Source organism: Haematobia irritans, chromosome 5 (assembly GCF_050003625.1).
Source record: "Haematobia irritans isolate KBUSLIRL chromosome 5, ASM5000362v1, whole genome shotgun sequence".
Taxonomy (NCBI): Eukaryota; Metazoa; Arthropoda; class Insecta; order Diptera; family Muscidae; genus Haematobia; species Haematobia irritans.
In genome coordinates, this window is record NC_134401.1 from 85,584,616 (window position 1) to 85,604,690 (window position 20,075).

At 34.7% G+C, this 20,075-nt stretch overlaps 1 protein-coding gene across 4 annotated transcripts in view; it reads left to right on the forward strand.

Moving 5' to 3' along the window:
• Positions 1-12,071, forward strand: part of HnRNP-K (Heterogeneous nuclear ribonucleoprotein K) — a 172,133-nt gene extending 160,062 nt beyond the window's left edge. For 3 of the 4 annotated variants that reach the window (XM_075313733.1, XM_075313735.1, XM_075313734.1), the window contains exons 7-9: positions 8,069-8,863; positions 8,931-9,100; positions 11,502-12,071. In XM_075313733.1, coding sequence (XP_075169848.1) covers positions 8,069-8,863; positions 8,931-9,100; positions 11,502-11,535 — 999 coding nt within the window. In that variant the 3' untranslated portion in view covers positions 11,536-12,071. Of the gene's footprint in view, positions 1-8,068; positions 8,864-8,930; positions 9,140-11,501 lie in introns of all 4 variants that reach the window. The other variant, XM_075313736.1, reaches the window with a different exon arrangement.
• The last annotated feature ends 8,004 nt before the right edge of the window (positions 12,072-20,075 follow it).

Consider the following 20,075-nt stretch of genomic DNA (forward strand, 5'->3'; position numbering starts at 1 on the left):
GATTCGACCAGTTCAGTTCACTTTACACTGTATAGAAATCTAGGGAATGAGATCTTATCCTCACGCAATTGCTCAAGCTTGCGACGAAAATTGTAAAACTGTATGGGTTAAAAACCGGAACAAAAGACTAATGAAAATGCACAATTACTATATTGAATGTCTGGGAATTAGGTTCGCTAATTGCGGTTCCGTTCTATTTGTAGACTATCGCATTCTTAGCTAAAGGCTCAACGATAAAGGACTTCTTTCTTATAATAGTGTCTGAGCTATGTTTGAAATCGCTTAAAGAAGTTTCGAAATTCTCAGAAATATCGATGAAAATTACTGAGAGAAAATAAATTACGACAGATATACTGTTAGGTGTTCGGCCGAAATTTCCTCCTCTGTTTGGCCGAATTGACAATATTTTACGGCCTGTGAGCACACATATATAGATATGTCAACATGACTTGTTAGTTTTATGACTTAGTTTATGGTTCTCAGTCCCTCTCTCTCTCATTCAATGAGATACTCTATCTCTTCTCTCAGTTCATGTTACTTTGAGAACAATAGTGCGTGAGTGTGTGTTGAATTAGGTTTTTACATGTGTTCCACCTACCTGACTATAGAAATTAGTGTTACTACTTTTGTTTGGCGGGCTTACCGCCCGGTGTCTTATATGCAATGCCTCTAGCTATCCAATTTACCTTTTTCCCAGCAAACATGACAAAATTCTGTGACTCAGTCTAATCTTTGGGAATGATGCGATAAAGAAAAAAACATGTGAAGTATGGAGAGAAGATATAAAGAGCGAGAATTTAAAATTCTCACCAACATGACTTAATAGGGTGCAAGGAACACTACAAAAGAAGGGAAGGGATGAAGCCACTAAATTTGACTCGTTCCCACATAGTCATCGAAATGTTCAAATGCCAAACAGTTTTATATTAACTCTGGTCGTGGCAACAACGTTTTTCTGTTCCCGCTCCTCGATAAAACTAATTTCCTTTCTGGTTATTAAAACTCGAAATTATTTCTCATATCATCCCAAAAGTGAAAGAAAATGATGGTGGTGACTGTAAAGAGGCAAAATATCAAGCCAATGTTGAAAATTATAAATGATATGCCTCAACAGCAAAAATGTGAAATTTGTAAAGGAAGTGTTTGCATGAAAATCAATCCAAGATTATTCAAGTCTGAAATATCATAATGAAAATTTACATAAATCCGAAAATGGCTAAACATCTAAGAGAAAAAAAATTGTTTTTCAAAAAACTAATTGTACGATTAAAGGAATAGAGGGTCATCAATAAATGGATATTGCCTTTGTTTTTTTTTATTCGGGCATCATATGCCATTTGAGTGATTATCATGGAAATGGAGATGGAAATTTTTGTGAGTTGCCTAGATAATGCCTGGAGGCTCTAATCGGTTGCATTAACGAATCGTCCAAGGTGAGCACAATTTTTATTTGCAATTAAGTATAAAGGATTTTGGTGCATCCTTAAGGAAAGATGTAGATTATTTAAACTAAACGCATTTTAATGAGGAGTTCGACTTTAAGTAATAGTGTTTTATATAAAAAAAGGAAGATGAAGATTTTGTTTATAGAAGTTCACAATTTAGTTTTGAGATATATCTATCTACAAAGCTATTCGACAGAACAAATAAAATTCATAATGTTTTCACAAAGAAGCAAGAATGGAAAATCTTTAAAATATATGTTAATATATTTTTGAGAATTTGTATCATTAAGGACACAATTTTCAAAAATGGGTATCAACAAGTTTAATGGAAACAATCTTTAAAACCGTGATCATAAAATTTCTTCTAATTAAAATATTTTTATATCAAAATAATTTGTTTTTAAAGTTTTATAAATTGTATGTCTTTCAATCTTTGAAAAAAAAAATATTTAAATGAGATCTATATCCTAGTTTAAAGTTTTTACATATGTCATTAGCTTAATGTACAAATTATTATTATATTTATATACTTATTTTTTCTTTTTCTTTAAAAAAAATTTATGCTATTTTACCAAAATAGATTATTCTTTCTGACTTTACTGTGACAAAAAAATTGTTTATAAGAAGATGTAATTTTGAAGATGGTTTATTGTATATACCCCTAACAGCAAAAATCCGAATGTTAAATTAAGCTATAGTTTAAAGTTCGTATTAAGTTCAACCAGGTCAAATCCATGCACTTTTGTTGACTGTTATTCAAAGATTTTGAGTATTTTGGTATTGGGGGTAATTCTAATTTAAAGTTTTATATACTTAATATCAGCATATACATCAGATTAAGGACCTCAAATTATAAAAAGAAACCCTCCTCAAAGTATGTAAGGTTTTCTTGAAATTTTCAAATCACACCCAGAGTAGGAATATAATCACCTCCTAGATCAAAATGTTATTTTTGGATGGACAACATAGAACATTTTTGCCGCAAAAATGTTATTTCTCGCCAAATATTGCAGATATGCAATATATTCAAAATAAATAATAAGCTATATTTGAAACATCTTTATTTTTAATCCCAACATTTTCCACCTACGTAAATTGTAGATTAAGGACCTCAAATTATAACAAGAAAACCTCCTCAAAGTTAATAATGTTTTCTTTGTTAACTTTAAATCAGGGATGCAATACACCCATAGAAGGAATAGGTTATTTTTGGATGGGGAACGTGTAACATGTTTGTCACAAAAATACTATTTTCTCGAAAATTATGTATCTAATTCCGGCAACCTTGTATGTTTGGGGGGTAATATCCCTTCTCTTTAATAATAAACTATTTTTAATCCAAAAATTTCAATTGTGTTAAAGCTTATTTCTTACATCGTGGACAATTTTCCTTACTTCAAAGGCCGTAGTCTTCAGCGAAAGGACGTAAATTGCAAAGACGATGATATTAAATTTAACGAAAACAAATGTTAAAAACATTTTAATATCAAGAAAATTTTCCTTAATTCATCAAAGCAAAGAAATTTCTTAAATATATATACAAACATAAAAAAAAACATTTTATATTTATTTCATCATTTTTAAATATAATATATTTACCGTTTTGACCCTCTTTCCGGTGCATATACATAGTTTCTATGAAAAGAATATTTACTGTATAGAAGGGAGAAAAATTAATCTTATGCATTATTTAGTTTTTTTTTCATCTTAAGAGGCGTCACGAGGCTACGTCCATATTCAAAAGTTCAGGCTGTTTTTAACTTTGCACCTACCATATTTGTACATATCCTTACTGCGTTTTTCTTTCGTTTTTTTTTGTTGCAACAATGAATTCCTACGAATCAGTTTGTTGTAGTGTTGATGACGACGACTATTTTGTAGAAAAAGGAAATCCTTGTGGTGAAGATTAGAATAGGGGTTCTGTTAGCTTTCGGTAAGCCTCTTCTCCCTCCCTCCCACCAACTTTTAGCTCTCTTCATATTATAATAATAGCCCACCTACATTTTTGGAGGTATACTTGTGCCACTTTCACAATACCAACCAGTCTTTCACCATTTCCCTTTGGTGCCAGAGGGACAATGTGACGTGTCTTTTTTCTCTTTCTCTCTGTGGACACTTGAATTATTATTTATATATAAGGACTTTGGGGAAATGTAAGGCTAGTATCTAGGGGACACATAATCCACAATAGTTCCTCATGCTCATGTCCTCACAATTTTCAAAACATTGGATGAAACCACGCAAATATAATAAAAACATGAGTCATTGGGTTAAATAGAAATATGATATGACATAATTGGGAACCAACCAACCAATCCAGTCGAGCACCAAATAACATTATCAAGAGCAACAACAAGAAAAATTGAGGCCAAAAGGACAAAAGCTCACACCATATACATGGACACTGAGCAGCGGGAATGGGATAAGGACACGAACGGAAATGAACACTTTAAAATACATAAAAAAAAAAATAAATACCACAAGAATAGAGTGTGAAAGGGAGAATATATCCATAATAGTTAAATTAAGTACAGGACACTAATGACAATTTCATCATTATTATCATCTTGTGATATGATATCCTGTTTGCGACTAGTATAACTTTTTCTGTTTATAAGGTTTGGCTTGGCCCTTGTCTATTGTAGTTTTAAATTTCAACTTTGGGGTTTCCTTTACAACCAAACAATATTTACAAAGTTTGGAATTTTCTTGTCCATATGTTGGTATATATTATTTTTTTTTTTTTGTCTGAAATGCAGGTATTATCTTTACATGGATTAATTTATCATAAGTAAAAATATGTAAAAGAAATAGTTTAAAGATTTTAATACTTATTTTTTCAATTATGATATTTATGAAGAAAAAAATATGATTTTATTTAAAGCAAGAATAAAAAAAGTAGAAAGTTTTTAACTTTCCCCAAAAGAAGACCCCAAAAGTCTAAAGTAATTTTTCTGTAGCTACATAGCTTTAAATCTAGGCTCTATAAAATTAAAATTACATATATAATTTATCGAATTTTCGTTTTCTTTTTTATTGTATTGTATTATTCACGTAAAAATAATACCAGTATAAAAATCCTAATTATAGCAGATATTTCAAAATAAAAAAGTAAAAGTTTTCTTAATTAAAAAAAAAATCAAGGATGAAAACTACACCAAATAAGTCTTAGACCATAATTGAACCATTTTTATCTTTAATCCAAAGACTCGATATCAATCAGGTAATTGAAAGATTATTCCTTAAATCGAATATGTTTTTTTTTACTCAAAGAAAAATTTGCCTCAATTACATACGACTTTAAAGGAGGTACGAACATTTCTAAAACGCGTGTCCTTATTTTAATAAAAAGAAATTAGAATAGTTTATGAACTTTCTTGTGTATTATTTTGTGTTCTATAATTTAGATTGCATAATCTTTATATTATCTTTTATTAGGTCAATATTTTGGACAGTTTAAAAACAACAATTGTGATTTTTTATTAAAATTTTATTCTCTTTAAAAGTGTTGCCCTTAATATAAACATAAAATTCAAGAGTCGATCTTTTAATATAGAAAAAGAACAATGCCGTAATTAAATAACACTGCTTGTGTAATAGATTTGTTTCAATCTACAAACCTTCCAAATCACCCCACCTCAAAAGTATTGAATTTCCATGTTTCCTATCTCAAAAAAGAAAACAAAAGAAAATTACCAGATTTTTCCACTTAAAACTACTAAACTCCACTCCACATCCGAAGTAATTATCCAGGATCATTGAAAAACATGCAAACGGCGGAAGCCCACTCAGACAGACGGATGTAAACACTTGTGAATGTCAGAAGATTCATACGGTTGGGGCTCTCTTCTCTCATTCATCCTGGCCACTTTGATTTTGATCTATGGGGGTTATGGCTTCTTTTTTTGCTATGGAATTTGTAACAGTGGATGAGGCGAGGTGGAGGATATATGCCGCCCGTCATTTTTGTTTTTGTCGCTCATGTCGATTTGACCGTGACAAACAGGATGTGATTTTTTTTGTCTTTATGGAGAACAGGATGTAGTTTTTATTCAGAGTCCTTTTGCCATACTCTATGGCCAGAGCTGCCGCTGCTTGTTATCTTCTCACTACTTTATATCCTTATCAAAGGACAGACATTTTTCTTACCGTCATCATATTGTAGTAAAATCAATCATGCAGAAAACACTAAAGAAGACAAAAAATGAAAAATACACATGAATATTTAAGGATGTGTCTGTCCATCTACCCGTCTTTTGCTCACATTGCAGGACAAAGGATAACATAGAAAACAATTCAAGGGTGAAACAAGTGAACGACGATATGCTGGAAAACACACTGAGTCCTGTTCGGTGTAGTGTTATTTCCTTTTTTTTTGTTTCTTTTGCAGCTAAGGGATGTCTACAAGAAATTTACAATTTCCGGTTAGCAACAGGTGCTAACGCGGAAAACGTATTACAATATTAAAGAATATAAAAAATCGTATATCTTTCTTTAGTGCAGAACGATAAGTGATTAATAGGAATATTTATATATACAGTGAAACCTCTCAAAATTGGACAACTAACAAAAGTGGACAATTTTCGTGAGAAGTTTGTTATGTTATCATATTAAAATTAACCCCTCATTACTGGCCACCTACGATATATAAAAAAGAGTAGGCGACCGTGGCCGAGAATATAGGAAATATATCGTCAAAAATGTAATTTATTACTAATAATTAATACCACATTGCACATAAAAGTATAACTTCTTGTTAATTGAATTTAAATAAGGATATTTAGAAATTATAATTTCATTGGTATTGATTTATTCAAATTGAAAAATAAAATAATATTTAAGAAAAGAAAAAAACTAAAACCAAATACAAACCAATTATAGTCTTTCAAAGACAAAAACTATGACATTAATAGTGAAGGCGGACTATTGTTTTTCAAGAATTATTAATTTAGCTTTGGAACCGTTTCTCCGAACCTGGTTTACCCGTTAGTGTTACATGTTTTGTTATTATTTTGTCGGGAAGGCACCATATCTGTCATTTTATAATAGCTAAAAAGTCTTTAGTATGCTGAATATCGTTGTCCTGTCAAGATGGAAGTGTTTTTTAATTTCATCCCGAATTATTAATATTAAAATGTGGCCCATTCCGGGTTTTACAAATATGTATATAAATGAGGGCAAGAGAGAGATTTCAAAATTAGTAATAAAAGCCAATGAGTTTTCTAGTTTCAGTTCCATATTTATTTATTTATATTAAATATATTTTATTGTGTCATACGAAAATATTCTGCCGTTAATGCTCTTTTAAAGTTTTCTTTGGCTCTTTTGTTATTTAAGCAAATATGGCAACCATCTTTCAAAAAAGGATTCATTGTGCGTAAAGATTTATTAGTTTTTGTTACCTAGTCCTCTGTGTATGCGCGTATATGTCATATACATATATGTGTGAATGTTATTGGAAAACAACTTGTCATTTGCAAAGCTTACGATAAACCTCTCGAAACAAACCTCCAACCCCATCACCACCACAACCACTTCTCCAACACTTTATGTGAGAACAACATATTTACGAGGCTTGATTACAAGTATGTGCTGCTATTTTTGTATCACATGTTTGATTCTTCATGTAGAAAGGTTAGAGAGAAAGAGAGTAAGTGAGCGAGGGAGGAATAGAAATGTGTGAGAAATGTTGTAGTAGCATAAGCAATTGTGTGAAGATGTCACATACGTAAATATAGATGTGTAAATATCTACATGACCTATAAAAGCTACACAATAAGCGTTAGATAGGAGAAAAAGAGTGAGAGACATGGCATGGAGGTGTGAACTACAACAACGTTTTCTAACTGGTGTTGTTGCACAATAGCAGTATGCGTTTATGCTATATTTCCCTGCATAACAATGAGAGCCTTTTTGTTTGTTTGATGAACATAAAGAGGGGCCAAAATGTGGAGGGTTTTGACTAACAAGACCTCACTCATCTCTTAAATGTAGCCATTACTCTTTATTCACATGCCTTTGTTTTTATATTTTTTTACTTCAAAGAGCACATACATACACTCTACTTTTTCTTTGTCAATGAAACCTCAACTTGTCAATTACTGATGGAAGGGTCTCATCATCTAGTGTTGTCCGTAACAGCTTATTGGCGGAAATCAGGAAATCCTTATATTTTAGGGTATATTGCTGCGGCAACTCACTACCCTTCCCTTTGAAAGGTATTAACCATCACAATATGATTCGAGATTGATTCGTACTCAGGTACTTGAGGGATCACAACACAATAATCCAGAAACATTGCACTGTTATCTTCAACAAAGGTAAACAATAAGGTACTAATTTTGTAAAAACAAAAAGAAAATCCCAGTCTCCAATTGCATGAGCAATTCAAAATTAACGTTGTGGGAACTTTAAACAATCGTGTAACATATAGCAAGAAATCATCCTTTCCATTACAAAAAAATTCTCACACTTTCAAGGAAATCTTTATTTGAAAGAATATTGGTTTGCCCTTAGTGGGAATATTTTTTTAGCTAAAAATTTTTCCAATCGTATAAGCTTTTCTAATCTCTGTGTGTCTAATTAAAATATTCCTAACCCTTATTTATTTTCTTCTCTTTTAGAAAATCGGCTGTCGTATCCTTAAGGTCTTCTCCAATGTTGCTCCCCAGAGTACAGATCGTGTGGTTCAGACAGTGGGTTCACAAAATGAAGTTATTGAGGCCATACGTGAGGTCATTGCCTTGACCCGTGAGACACCAATTAAGGGTCCCGTCCATAATTATGACCCCTTGAACTATGATCGCATGTATGCCGATGAGTATGGCGGTTATGGCAATATACCTGGCAGTAGCCGTCCTTCAAGAGATGGTGGTCGCCGTAGCGGTGGGGATCGCGGTGACTATGGCCGTGGTGGACGAAGTGGTGATCGCAGCCGTAGCGGTGGACGTCGGGATAATCCTTTCGTAAATCCCTGGGCCACTGATGATGGTGGCTTCAATGGTGGCGGTGGAAATGGCGGCTTTGCAGGTGGCAATTATGGTGGTAATAGTGGCTTTGGAACCAATAGCTTTGGTGGTGGAGGTGGTGGGGGCGGTTACGGTAATGCTGCTAGTCCCATGGGTGGCAGTGGTTTTGGTGGAGGAGGATTCGGTGGTCAAAGTGGTAGTTTTGGTGCGAACAGTAGTAGCGGATTTGGTGGTGGTAGCGGTTTCGGTGGTGCTGTTAATCAAAGCGGTTTTGGTGGAGGTATGAGTCAAGGAGGATTCGGTGGTGGCCCCAGCATGGGTAATGGTATGGGTGGTCCCTCAGGCTCAGCAGCATTTGGCGCCAATGGCAATGTGCCTAATAATATAACTGGTACACTACCCGAGGGTCATGACCCCAAGAACAGTACACAGGTTTCTATACCTAAAGACGTAAGTTTCAATCAAAATTTATCACCCGACAAGAGTTTTGTAACCAATTTGAATATTTGTTTTACAGATGGCTGGTGCAATTATTGGCAAAGGTGGTGGCCGCATCCGTCGCATTCGTAATGAATCTGGTGCTTATATAACCATTGATGAACCCTTACCAGGATCTACAGATCGCATTATTACCATTTCCGGTAATCCCAAGCAAATACAAATGGCCCAGTATTTGTTACAACAGAGGTTGGTTACACACAAAGACTAAAGAATCGTTAAGAACAAGTATGGCTTCACAATCAATTTTCGTTTTTTCATTTTTCATCTTTTTTACATAAATTTGGTTTTGATTTTCATATTTTGTATTCATGAATAATAACCAAGTTTCATTTTGGGCTCATATTGGGTTATGATAACATATTTCATTTCATGGTGTTTGGTCCATTGTAGTATAATTTTAAAATATTGGGATGCTATGAGAATTGTAGACCTTATTCAACATTTTATTACATGCTTATGATAATTATTCTTTTATACAAATTTTGACGGTCGTGTCCGATTGGTGGCAATCCTAAGACCAAAGATGTTAATCGTATTTTTTGCTGCGAAATCGTAGGATTTTCAACAAGAGATGTTATTTTGATGTTGGTAGCTGTCATTTTGAAGCTTTTATTTTTGTGACATTTAAGAAATAGAACTACACCCTGAACATTTTTGAATTTGCCAAACTAAAGAATTTTTGGGTGTGCCCGTGAAGAACTTTTCCCTAAAATACTAAAATTGTAATAAGATTTAACGAAGATTGCATTACTTGACATGCATACATTGTCCAACACTCTGTTCATCTATTCAACAAGTCCGGAAACTCCTAAAATGTTTGCACCCAAATCGTTTTATAATTTTCTGAATCGCGTTAGGCATGTATTTTCGACTGATTTTAGTTTGTTCAATAGCTCTAAAAGCCACGAAAAAAAAAAACGACCGGCATTACGAAATAGTATAATGCCGACTATGAGAATGTATATAGATGACAGGTTTCATTCAATTATCCTACCACTGTTGTGTGACATGAAAAAAGACAAATATTGTTTATATTCTGGATTGAACTATTTTTGGTGAATGTCTTCATATGTATGCCATATATGAATAAAATTTAATATAAAATAAAAACATTGCAAACATTTGACTGTATATATTTCTAATATATTATTAAAAAAATATCATTTTATGAGGTATTTTGCATCCCTTAATACAATTTATTATTGGGACTATTATAATTTCTAACAGGTGAATACATTTATATCTATGTGGTGTTATGGTAATACAAGTGTGGTGAAGTGTTCTGTTTTTTTATATACTATGTGCTTTTTTTGGTGCTTTTACATTGTTATAAATATCATAAGAATACAATAAAATTTTCTACCATCATTGGCGATACCTATTGTATGGAAGACTAGTGATTTTGTTGTTTTGCTTTAGAATTGAACAATAAATCCCTTGTCTTCTTACAATGTGTATTAATAACAACGCATTAACTAATCTTAAATGTGGAATTGAAACTTTATATCACATACTAATAATAATATACTAATAATTGATGCAAATGATAAGAGAGTTAAAATAAAATGATATTAAAAAATAAATGTATAAGTTTTATTTCGTTTTTTTTTTTTTAATTTTCAAACAATAATAAACTATTTTCATTATATCTTGTTTACAAATTCGGACAGAAGAATAAGCCTTGCCTCTATTTAATGTTGTGTTTGTTAGATTTTATCGTGCCCATATTAAAATTTAAATGCATACAACAAAACTAAAAATCTTCGCATACTTTCAGGCGGTTTTTTGAAATTTGGTAATAGAAAAGACAACAATGTTAATTGCGACACTGATCATATCGGTAATCTTAACATCTGTCAGGTTTAAAAATAAAAAAACTGTAAAATTACAATACTATATAAAAGGATTATAAAAAAGTTGCATAAATGGATAAAAAAATGTAAAAAGTTTAACTATATATTATTAAAATATTTATTTCAGCTTATTGGACAGGAAGATCAAAGGACTTGATAATATTAAGTTACTGAAAAGAAAATGCACAGTGGTGAAAATTGGTTCAATTTGGAAAAAATAATTCTCGTATGTAAATTGCATAAGGAATTAACATAAAAGGCACAAATTAAATCATCTCACCCGGCCAAATTTATGGAAATGTGTAGTGGCCAACACTGAAACATATGTATAGTCACGCTTGCGTGTTTGGTATCTGGCATTTTATTTTCAGTAACTTAATAGTATCAATTCCTTTAATCTTCCTGTCCAATAAGCTCGAACAAATAGTGTAATAATATATAGTTTAAATGATTTGGATTGAACCAGCCTGCATTTTATATCAGGCCAACATAAAAGTAATAAAAAGTTTGATATTTAGTGGCACAAAAGAGTCTCCGCATTGAAGTAGTAACAAATAATAAAAATAGTAAAATGTAATAACAAATCTTTTACAAAATTCATAAAATATTTAATCTAAAGATTTATTTATAATTAGGTGATGGAAGCCAATATGTATTTTATTTGAAAGCAAAGCTTAAAATTAATATTATAAAAAAATTAATTTCTATTTTTTTATTTTTGTTTTTCTTTGCAGCGTCCACGACAACAATCAGCGTAAAAATTTCTAAACTTTAAAAATTCCTTAATTGAAAAAAATGAAATTAAAACAAAACAAATGAAAAAAAAACAACTATTTTTAAACTATACTTATAAGTGAGAGCTCCACCAAAATATCCATTGTGTCCTGTTTCTTCCCAAACCTTGAAATATTAAAAAAAAAAATCTACACCAACCACACTACTACTTCCTGCATTGGACATGAAAATAATATGGAGGAGAGACTGGAATGAATCATCTTAGAATCAAATATGAGAATGACACAAGAATATGTATTGGGTAATATCGTAATGAACACAATGGTAATGGAAAGAAATCATTCTAGTGTTTCTTATTTAATAATCACCATACAAATGAAATAAACCAATACCAACAAACCAGCCATTTTAAAAGAAACCAAGGAAAGTCCAAATGCCCGATGGACTTGCTGTAAATGTTTTCTCCATTTGGAAAAAAAAACATTTTCATGTTTTTAGTTTTTCTTTATTACATACATTTAAGTTTAATTTTAATTAAATATACGAAATACAAAATTAGTTTATATTCAGTTCTGTGTCTGCTTTATTGACTAAAAATTTTCATTTGTCACCACCCTAAACGTTATCATAAAGCCCAGTCAAGAGTTTAAGAATCAATGGTACAAAGAGCAAGGGTTTGATTTTCTTATATCATAATTTCGTATATTCGGCATGCCGTAATTTAGTTTATTTCATAATTCATATGTAATTTTTTGTTGTTGTTGTTGTATAAAAGCAAAAGTGTACCAAGTAAAACAACAAACTAATAAGTAGTACATTCATAGATTAATAAAAATAAAATGGTTTTAGTAAGGTTAAAACAAGAGCAACAAACAAACCCACCATTCGCAAGCAAATGTTAATCGCAAAGACAACAAACAAAGAAAATACTTGTCAAGACGTCTATCTCTATATAATTTCTAATGCCCCCACCTCTTATTTCGATTATTTATTTATTTGCTTTTAAATAATTAAATAAAATCGTTTAAATTTTTTTTCTTCCTAATTTGATTTATGTTTCTTTGTTTGTCATCTTGTTTTATTGATAGAAACATTTTGTTCTGTAATTTCAACACCCCCACCATCACCGCTCTTAATATTTTTTTCATTATTTTATTCTTATCTATCATACATTTAAATAAAGAAACAAACACATTACATAAAACATTCATAATATATACAAAAAATAAATATTATTTTTATATAATTTAATTATATATTACAAAATAATATTATTATATTTCTTAAAAGTCTAATTATTTATAATAAAGCAAACAAAGCAGAAGACGTCTTATTCTGATAAACAAACCAAAATTTGTAATAAAAAAGAGTATAAAAAAACAATAAAAATAATAAATGTGTAATCACAGAATAAATTGATGTTTTTGTTTTTTTTTACATATATTTGTATACATATATGTATTTGGGGTTTGTAAGGACCCCGCTTAGGTTAGGTTAGGTGGCAGCCCGATGTATCAGGCTCACTTAGACTATTCAGTCCATTGTGATACCACATTGGTGAACTTCTCCCTTATCACTGAATGCTGCCCGATTCCATGTTAAGCTCAATGACAAGAGACCTCCTTCCGAGTCCGAACGGCGTTCCACATTACAGTGAAACCACTTAAAGAAGCTTTGAAACCCTCAGAAATATCACCAGCATTACTGAGGTGGGATAATCCACCGCTGAAAAACTGTTTGGTGTTCGGTCGAAGCAGGAATCAAACCCACTACCTTGTGTATGCAAGGCGGGCATGCTAACCATTGCACCACGGAGGACCCCGCTTGTTCGGCCAGAAGCCATTGTCGCTGTTTCGCTTTTTATTTATATAAACAACTACGAGGGTGTCTGGTTATTTGAGAGTATATTAGTAATCTTTGGGATAATTGAATACTAATACAGATGCCTTGTTGCCTTAAAATAGACGATGAAGAATTCTCTTATTTACTTGACAAATTGTAGAGCTCTCTGAGATAATCATCCGTTCTTCTTAAGAACAAAAAAGCAACAATGCTCTGTAACGCGTACGCGAATAACTGTAACGATAACCAAATTACTTTGTTTATCGCTACTTCTGTGTTTGTTTTTTGAAGTCAAAGAAGACGAGAACGAACGAAACGGTAGCGCTCACAAACATTACTCTCTTTACAACAGAAGAACTGCAAATGCTGCCAAAAGCTTCAAGGAGATGATGTCACCCGATCCTGAGGTAATTGCTATGTACAACATCTGCCTAAAATTAGGTATTGTGTGGAAAGAACAAAAATTGTGATCGGCAGATGTAGCCATCGAAGTGCAGACCATTGTGGATGCTGGACACTGCTGTGAACCTTTTCGAACGGATCATTAAACCAATACTTAACGAGGGTCGAGATCTATCCGCAAGACTACAAGGATATAAGCCTTGGAAAATAACACTAGGAGCCCTTAAGGATGTATCAGATGCCGTACAAGAAGGCATAGAATTTGGAAAACCACCTAGGTTAGGTTAAAATGGCAGCCCGATTAAATTTCAGGCTCACTTAGACTATTCATTTCCATTCCATTGTGATACCACATTTAACTAAAAGTACCTATTACATATGTGCACTTCTAGTCTTAACCACTGAACCTTCTCTATTATTTACTTTTTTTGTTTTGGAGATTGCTCCAAAAACATTAACAAACTGCTTAAGTTAACGTTTTCCAGGTCCGCCAGTAATCTAAAGCTATTTGCTCCTACAATTCGCTTACGCCTTACACAAAAAGCAGGACACTCACACAAGAGGTGTTTAATTGATTCCTTTTCCTCCACATCATGACAGCTTATACAATAGTAATTATACTTCGCACCAATAGTTTTTGCAAAATCGCCTATCAGGCAGCGACCCGTTATAGCAGATATCAGGAGTGATATCTGGCGTCTCGAGAACACTAGCATATCTAGTGTGTGGTTTAAGTTTAAATGGGGCCATATTTGCTTGGTGCCGTTACAATCCTCCCATCTCCCATCGAATATTGGCCATCATAAAGCCTTCTCACGCAGTAAGAGCTTGCAGGTAGCCAGAGGCATACCAACAGATTCTAGTTCCCCTGGAATATGTCAAATAGTTCCTAGCCTTGCTAGCTCATCTGCTTCGCAGTTCCCCGGTATGTTCCTATGGCCAGGCACCCATATTAGGTGAATATTGTACTGCTCAGCCATCTCGTTGAGAGATTTGCGGCAGTCTTTGGCCGTTTTCGAGTTAAGGAACACAGAGTCCAAGGATTTTATTGCAGGTTGACTGTCTAAGTATATATTAATGCCAATATTTGTTGGAACATTACATCTCAGCCAATTCACCACCTCTCTTACTGCCAATATTTCATCCTGAAAAACACTACAGTGATTAGGTAATCTTTTCGCTATTCGAATTTCCAGATCTTTAGAATATACTCTGAACCCCACTTGTCCATTCAATTTGGAGCCATCAGTATAGAAATCTATATATCTTTTATTCCCCGGTGTCTGTGTACACCAGGCCTCACTGTTGGGAATTAGAGTTTCAAACTTTTTGTCGAAAAGTGGTTTTGCCAGGGTGTAAACCACTACGTAAGGCACATCTGGCATTACTTTGAGGACCGACCACAGCGATAGCTTGCGCAACCGCACAGCCGTTGTTGCAACTGACTGTTTGGCAATAGATGCACCATGGCATTAAGGGAGTCTGTTCCTGTCTTACTAAATGCGCCAGAGATACATAAGCTCGCCATACGCTGAACTTTATCTAAACAAGTCGGTTTCTGAAGTGCCGGCCACTAGACTACAACACCATATAGCATTATAGGTTTTAGTCCCCACTTTTTCCCTATTGCCTATAAACCGATCCCCAGATTTAACTTCCGGAGCCCCTTGGAAGAGCAAAATTCACCCGATCCGGTTGAAATTTGGTACGTGGTGTTAACAGATTGGCTAATAAGTCTGACACATAGATGGCGTCGCTAGTATTAAATGCATATTATTTTTATATAGTACCAACTTTCAAATGATTCGTGTCAAAATTTGACGTCTGTAAGTCAATTAGTTTGTGAGATAGAGCGTCTTTTGTGAAGCAAATTTTGTTATTGTGAAAAAAAAAAATGGAAAAAAAGGAATTTCGTGTTTTGATAAAATACTGTTTTCTGAAGGGAAAAAATACGGCGGAAGCAAAAACTTGGCTTGATAATGAGTTTCCGGACTCTGCCCCAGGGAAATCAACAATAATTGATTGGTATGCAAAATTCAAGCGTGGTGCAATGAGCACGGAGGACGGTGAACGCAGTGGACGCCCGAAAGAGGTGGTTATCGACGAAAACATAAAAAAATCCACAAAATGATTTTGAATGACCGTAAAATGAAGTTGAACAATATAGCAGAGGCCTTAAAGATATCAAAGGAACGTGTTGGTCATATCATTCATCAATATTTGGATATGCGGAAGCTCTGTGCAAAATGGGTGCCGCGCGAGCACACATTTGACCAAAAACAACAACGTGTTTATGATTCTGAGCGGTGTTTGCAGCTGTTAACTCGTAATACACCCGAGTTTTTCCGTCGATATGTGACAACGGATGAAACATGGCTCCATCACTACACTCCTGAGTCCAATCGACAGTCAGCTGAGTGGACAGCGACCGGTGAACCGTCTCCGAAGCGTGGAAAGACTCAAAAGTCCGCTGGCAAAGTAATGGCCTCTGTTTTTTTGGGATGCGCATGGAATAATTTTTATCGATTATCTTGAGAAGGGAAAAACCATCAACAGTGACTATTATATGGCGTTATTGGATCGTTTGAAGGTCGAAATCGCGGCAAAACGGCCCCATATGAAGAAGAAAAACTACCAAAATGGTATCAACAAAATTGAAAATTCGTTATAATCGTTGTATCGCTCTTGAAGGGAACTATGTTGAATAATAAAAACGAATTTTGACAAAAAATGTGTTTTTCTTTGTTAAACTGGTGACTTATCAGCCAACCTGTTAGTATATGGTCTCTAACAACCCTGCAAAAATTGGTCCATACCGGTCTTAATAATATATAACCCCCATTTAAACCGATCCCCAGATTTGACCTCCGGAGCTATTGGAGGAGCAAAATTCATCCGACCCGGTTGAAATTTGGTACGTGGTGAAATTTGGTACATTCCGCTAACAACCATGCCAAAATTGCTTCATATCGGTCTATAGTTATATATAGCCGATCCCCAAAAATAATCTACCAAAATTTTATTTCTATAGAAAATTTTGTCAAAAGTTTATTACTATAGAAAATTTTGTCAAAATTTTATTACTATTCAAAATTTTGTCAAAATTTTATTTCTATAGAAAATTTTATCAAAATTTTATTACTATAAAAAATTTTGTCAAAATGTTATTTCTATAGAAAAATTTGTCAAAATATTGTTTCTATAGAAAAGATTTTCAAATTTTATTGCTATAGAAAATTTTGTCAAACTGAATTATTTACGTATTTATTCGGCCTTTTTTGTTTAATATGGACTAACTTACAATAGAGAACAAGGCGTTAAGAAGTCTTAAGATACCTTGCCATCGACAAGTGTTACCTCAACCCAAGTAGTTCTATTGTGGATGACAGTCTTTAGTACAAGTTTCTATGCAATCCAAAGTGGAGGGTACATATGATTCGGCCTGGCCGAACTTACGGCCGTATACCCTCAAAAAAATCGCTTCTGTAACATATACCCCAAACACATTTTGCTTCAAGCATATATATTTTCAGGATTGGTCCAAACATAATATTGTTTGTATTATTCAAACATATTATGTTTCACCTTAGGACATACACTGGTAGAAAAAAAATTTAATGCAATTTTCTTTATGTGGATATATTTTTAAGGCGCCAATTGGTTACTTCCATTATGCCCTAAAGGGAAGCCAAGGGGGAAAAATCGACCACCATGGTGGTCTATGGAGTTAGGTAATATGAGGAAATCGTGTAGGAAGCTCTTTAACAAAGCAAAGTCCACCAGAGCTCCTGTGGATTGGGACGCTTACAAGAAGAATCTGAGAGGATACAAACGAGAACTGAGAAAGGCTCAGCATAACTCTTGGAATGATTACTGCAGCAGCATTGAGAATACGTCCGAGGCTTCCAGACTACGGAAGGTGCTAGCATCCACGAGATCCGCTCCAGGTTTCATTAAAACATCGGAGGGCAATTGGACAACGTCCAGTGAGGAGACGCTGGAGGTACTATTGGACACACATTTTCCCGGAAATCAGACGGTTGAACCACGTTCTGGCGGTGCCACAGTGGCTCAGCGGTCGTTTCCTATCGAGGAAATTGTATCAGAATCTAGAATAAAATGGGCGTTAAAAAGCTTTGGATCGTTCAAATCCCCCGGACCTGATGGAATTACTCCGGCGGAGTTACAAGCGGTGGCTGACAGAATTATCCCCTGGTTGTCGGCGATATATATAGGATGTATCAACTTAGCATATATTCCACGAAAGTGGAGAGAATCAAAAGTCGTTTTCATACCTAAAGCGGGAACAGCCTCTCACTCGAATGCGAAGGATTTCCGACCAATCAGCTTATCATCATTCCTACTTAAGACTCTGGAGAGGATGATAGATATTTATCTTAGAACTAGCGTCGATTCAAGTTTGCTCTCGAAACGACAACATGCATACTCGAAGGGCAGGTCTACTGAGACCGCATTTCATGAACTAGTCAGTTTTATTGAAAGCTCACTATCTGTCAAAGAATACACAATCGTGGCATTTCTAGACATCAAGGGGCGTTCAATAACGTCCATCCGAGCTCGATATTAAATGGACTGACAACTCTGAATGTTAATCCAGGTATATTTAGGCTTTTAGACGAACTTCTAAGGAAGAGACGCATTTCAGCTACACTAGGACAAGCAAACATACAAAGGTATGTGAACAGAGGCACTCCTCAAGGAGGAGTTCTATCACCTCTTCTTTGGAATGTTGCTATAAACGACCTTCTGGTTTCCCTAAAAAAAGAAAGGATACAAGTGGTGGCATACGCAGATGATGTGGCGCTAGCAGTCAGGGGAAAATTCCCATCAACAGTTAGAGATATTATACAGAGAGCTCTCCGGATGACTGAGAAATGGGCGAAAGATAATGGTCTTGGGGTAAATCCTGCAACGACAGAACTAGTCATGTACTGCAAAGATCACAAAACTCCCACGGTTAGACCCATTTCCTTAGGGAGTATTGAAATTCCTTTTAGGGAGTGTGCAAAATACCTTGGCGTTATTTTGGACAGGAAGCTGAACTTTAAGCTTAATATTGAAGAAAGGGCGAGGAAAGCAACGGTAGCTTTATACTCGTGCAAAAAGGCAATAGGGAAAAAGTGGGGACTAAGACCAAAAATTGTGCATTGGCTATACACGGCAGTGGTTAGACCTATAATGCTATATGGTGTTGTAGTCTGGTGGCCGGCACTTCACCAGCCGACAAGTTTAGACAAAGTTCAGCGTATGGCGTGCTTGAGTATCTCAGGTGCATTCAGCAAGACAGGAACAAACTCCCTTAATGTCATACTGCATCTATTGCCTTTAGACATTTTGGCCAAACAGTCAGCTGCAACAACGGCTGTGCGGTTGCGTGAGCTATCGCTGTGGTCGGAAAAGAGTTACGGTCACAGTTCGGTCCTCAAAATAATGCCAGATGTGCCTAACGTAGTGGATTACACTTTGGCAAGTCCACTTTTCGACAAAAAGTTTGAGACTCTAATTCCCAACAGTGAGGCGTGGTGTACACGGACCCCGGTGAATAAAAGATATATAGATTTCTACACTGATGGCTCCAAATTGGATGGCCAAGTGGATTTCGGAGTATATTCTAAAGATCTGGAACTTCGAATAGCGAAAAGATTACCTGATCACTGTAGTGTTTTTCAGGCTGAAATATTAGCAATAAGAGAAGTGGTGAATTGGCTGAGAAGTAATGCTCCAAGCAAATTGGCATTAATATATACTCAGACAGTCAACCTGCAATAAAATCCTTGGACTCTGTGTTCCTCAACTCGAAAACAGCCATCGACTGCCGCAAATCTCTCAATGAGATGGCTGAGCAGCACAAAATTCACCTAATATGGGTGCCTGGCCATAGGAACATACCGGGGAACTGCGAAGCAGATGAGCTAGCAAGGCTAGGAACTACCTTACATATTCCAGGGGAACTAGAATCTGTTGGTATGCCTCTGGCTACCTGCAAGCTCTTACTGCGTGAGAAGGCTGTCATGATGGCAAATGTTCGATGGGAGAATTGTAAGGGTTGTAACGACACCAAGCAAATATGGCCCCATTTAAACTTAAACCGCACACTAGATATGCTAGTGTTCTCGAGACGTCAGATATCACTATTGATATCTGCTATAACGGGTCGCTGCCTGATAGGCGATTTTGCAAAAACTCTTGGTGCGAAGTATAATGACTATTGTATGAGCTGTCATGATGCGGAGGAAAAGGAATCAATAAAACACCTCTTGTGTGAGTGTCCTGCATTTTGTGTAAGGCGTAAGCAAATTTTAGGTGCA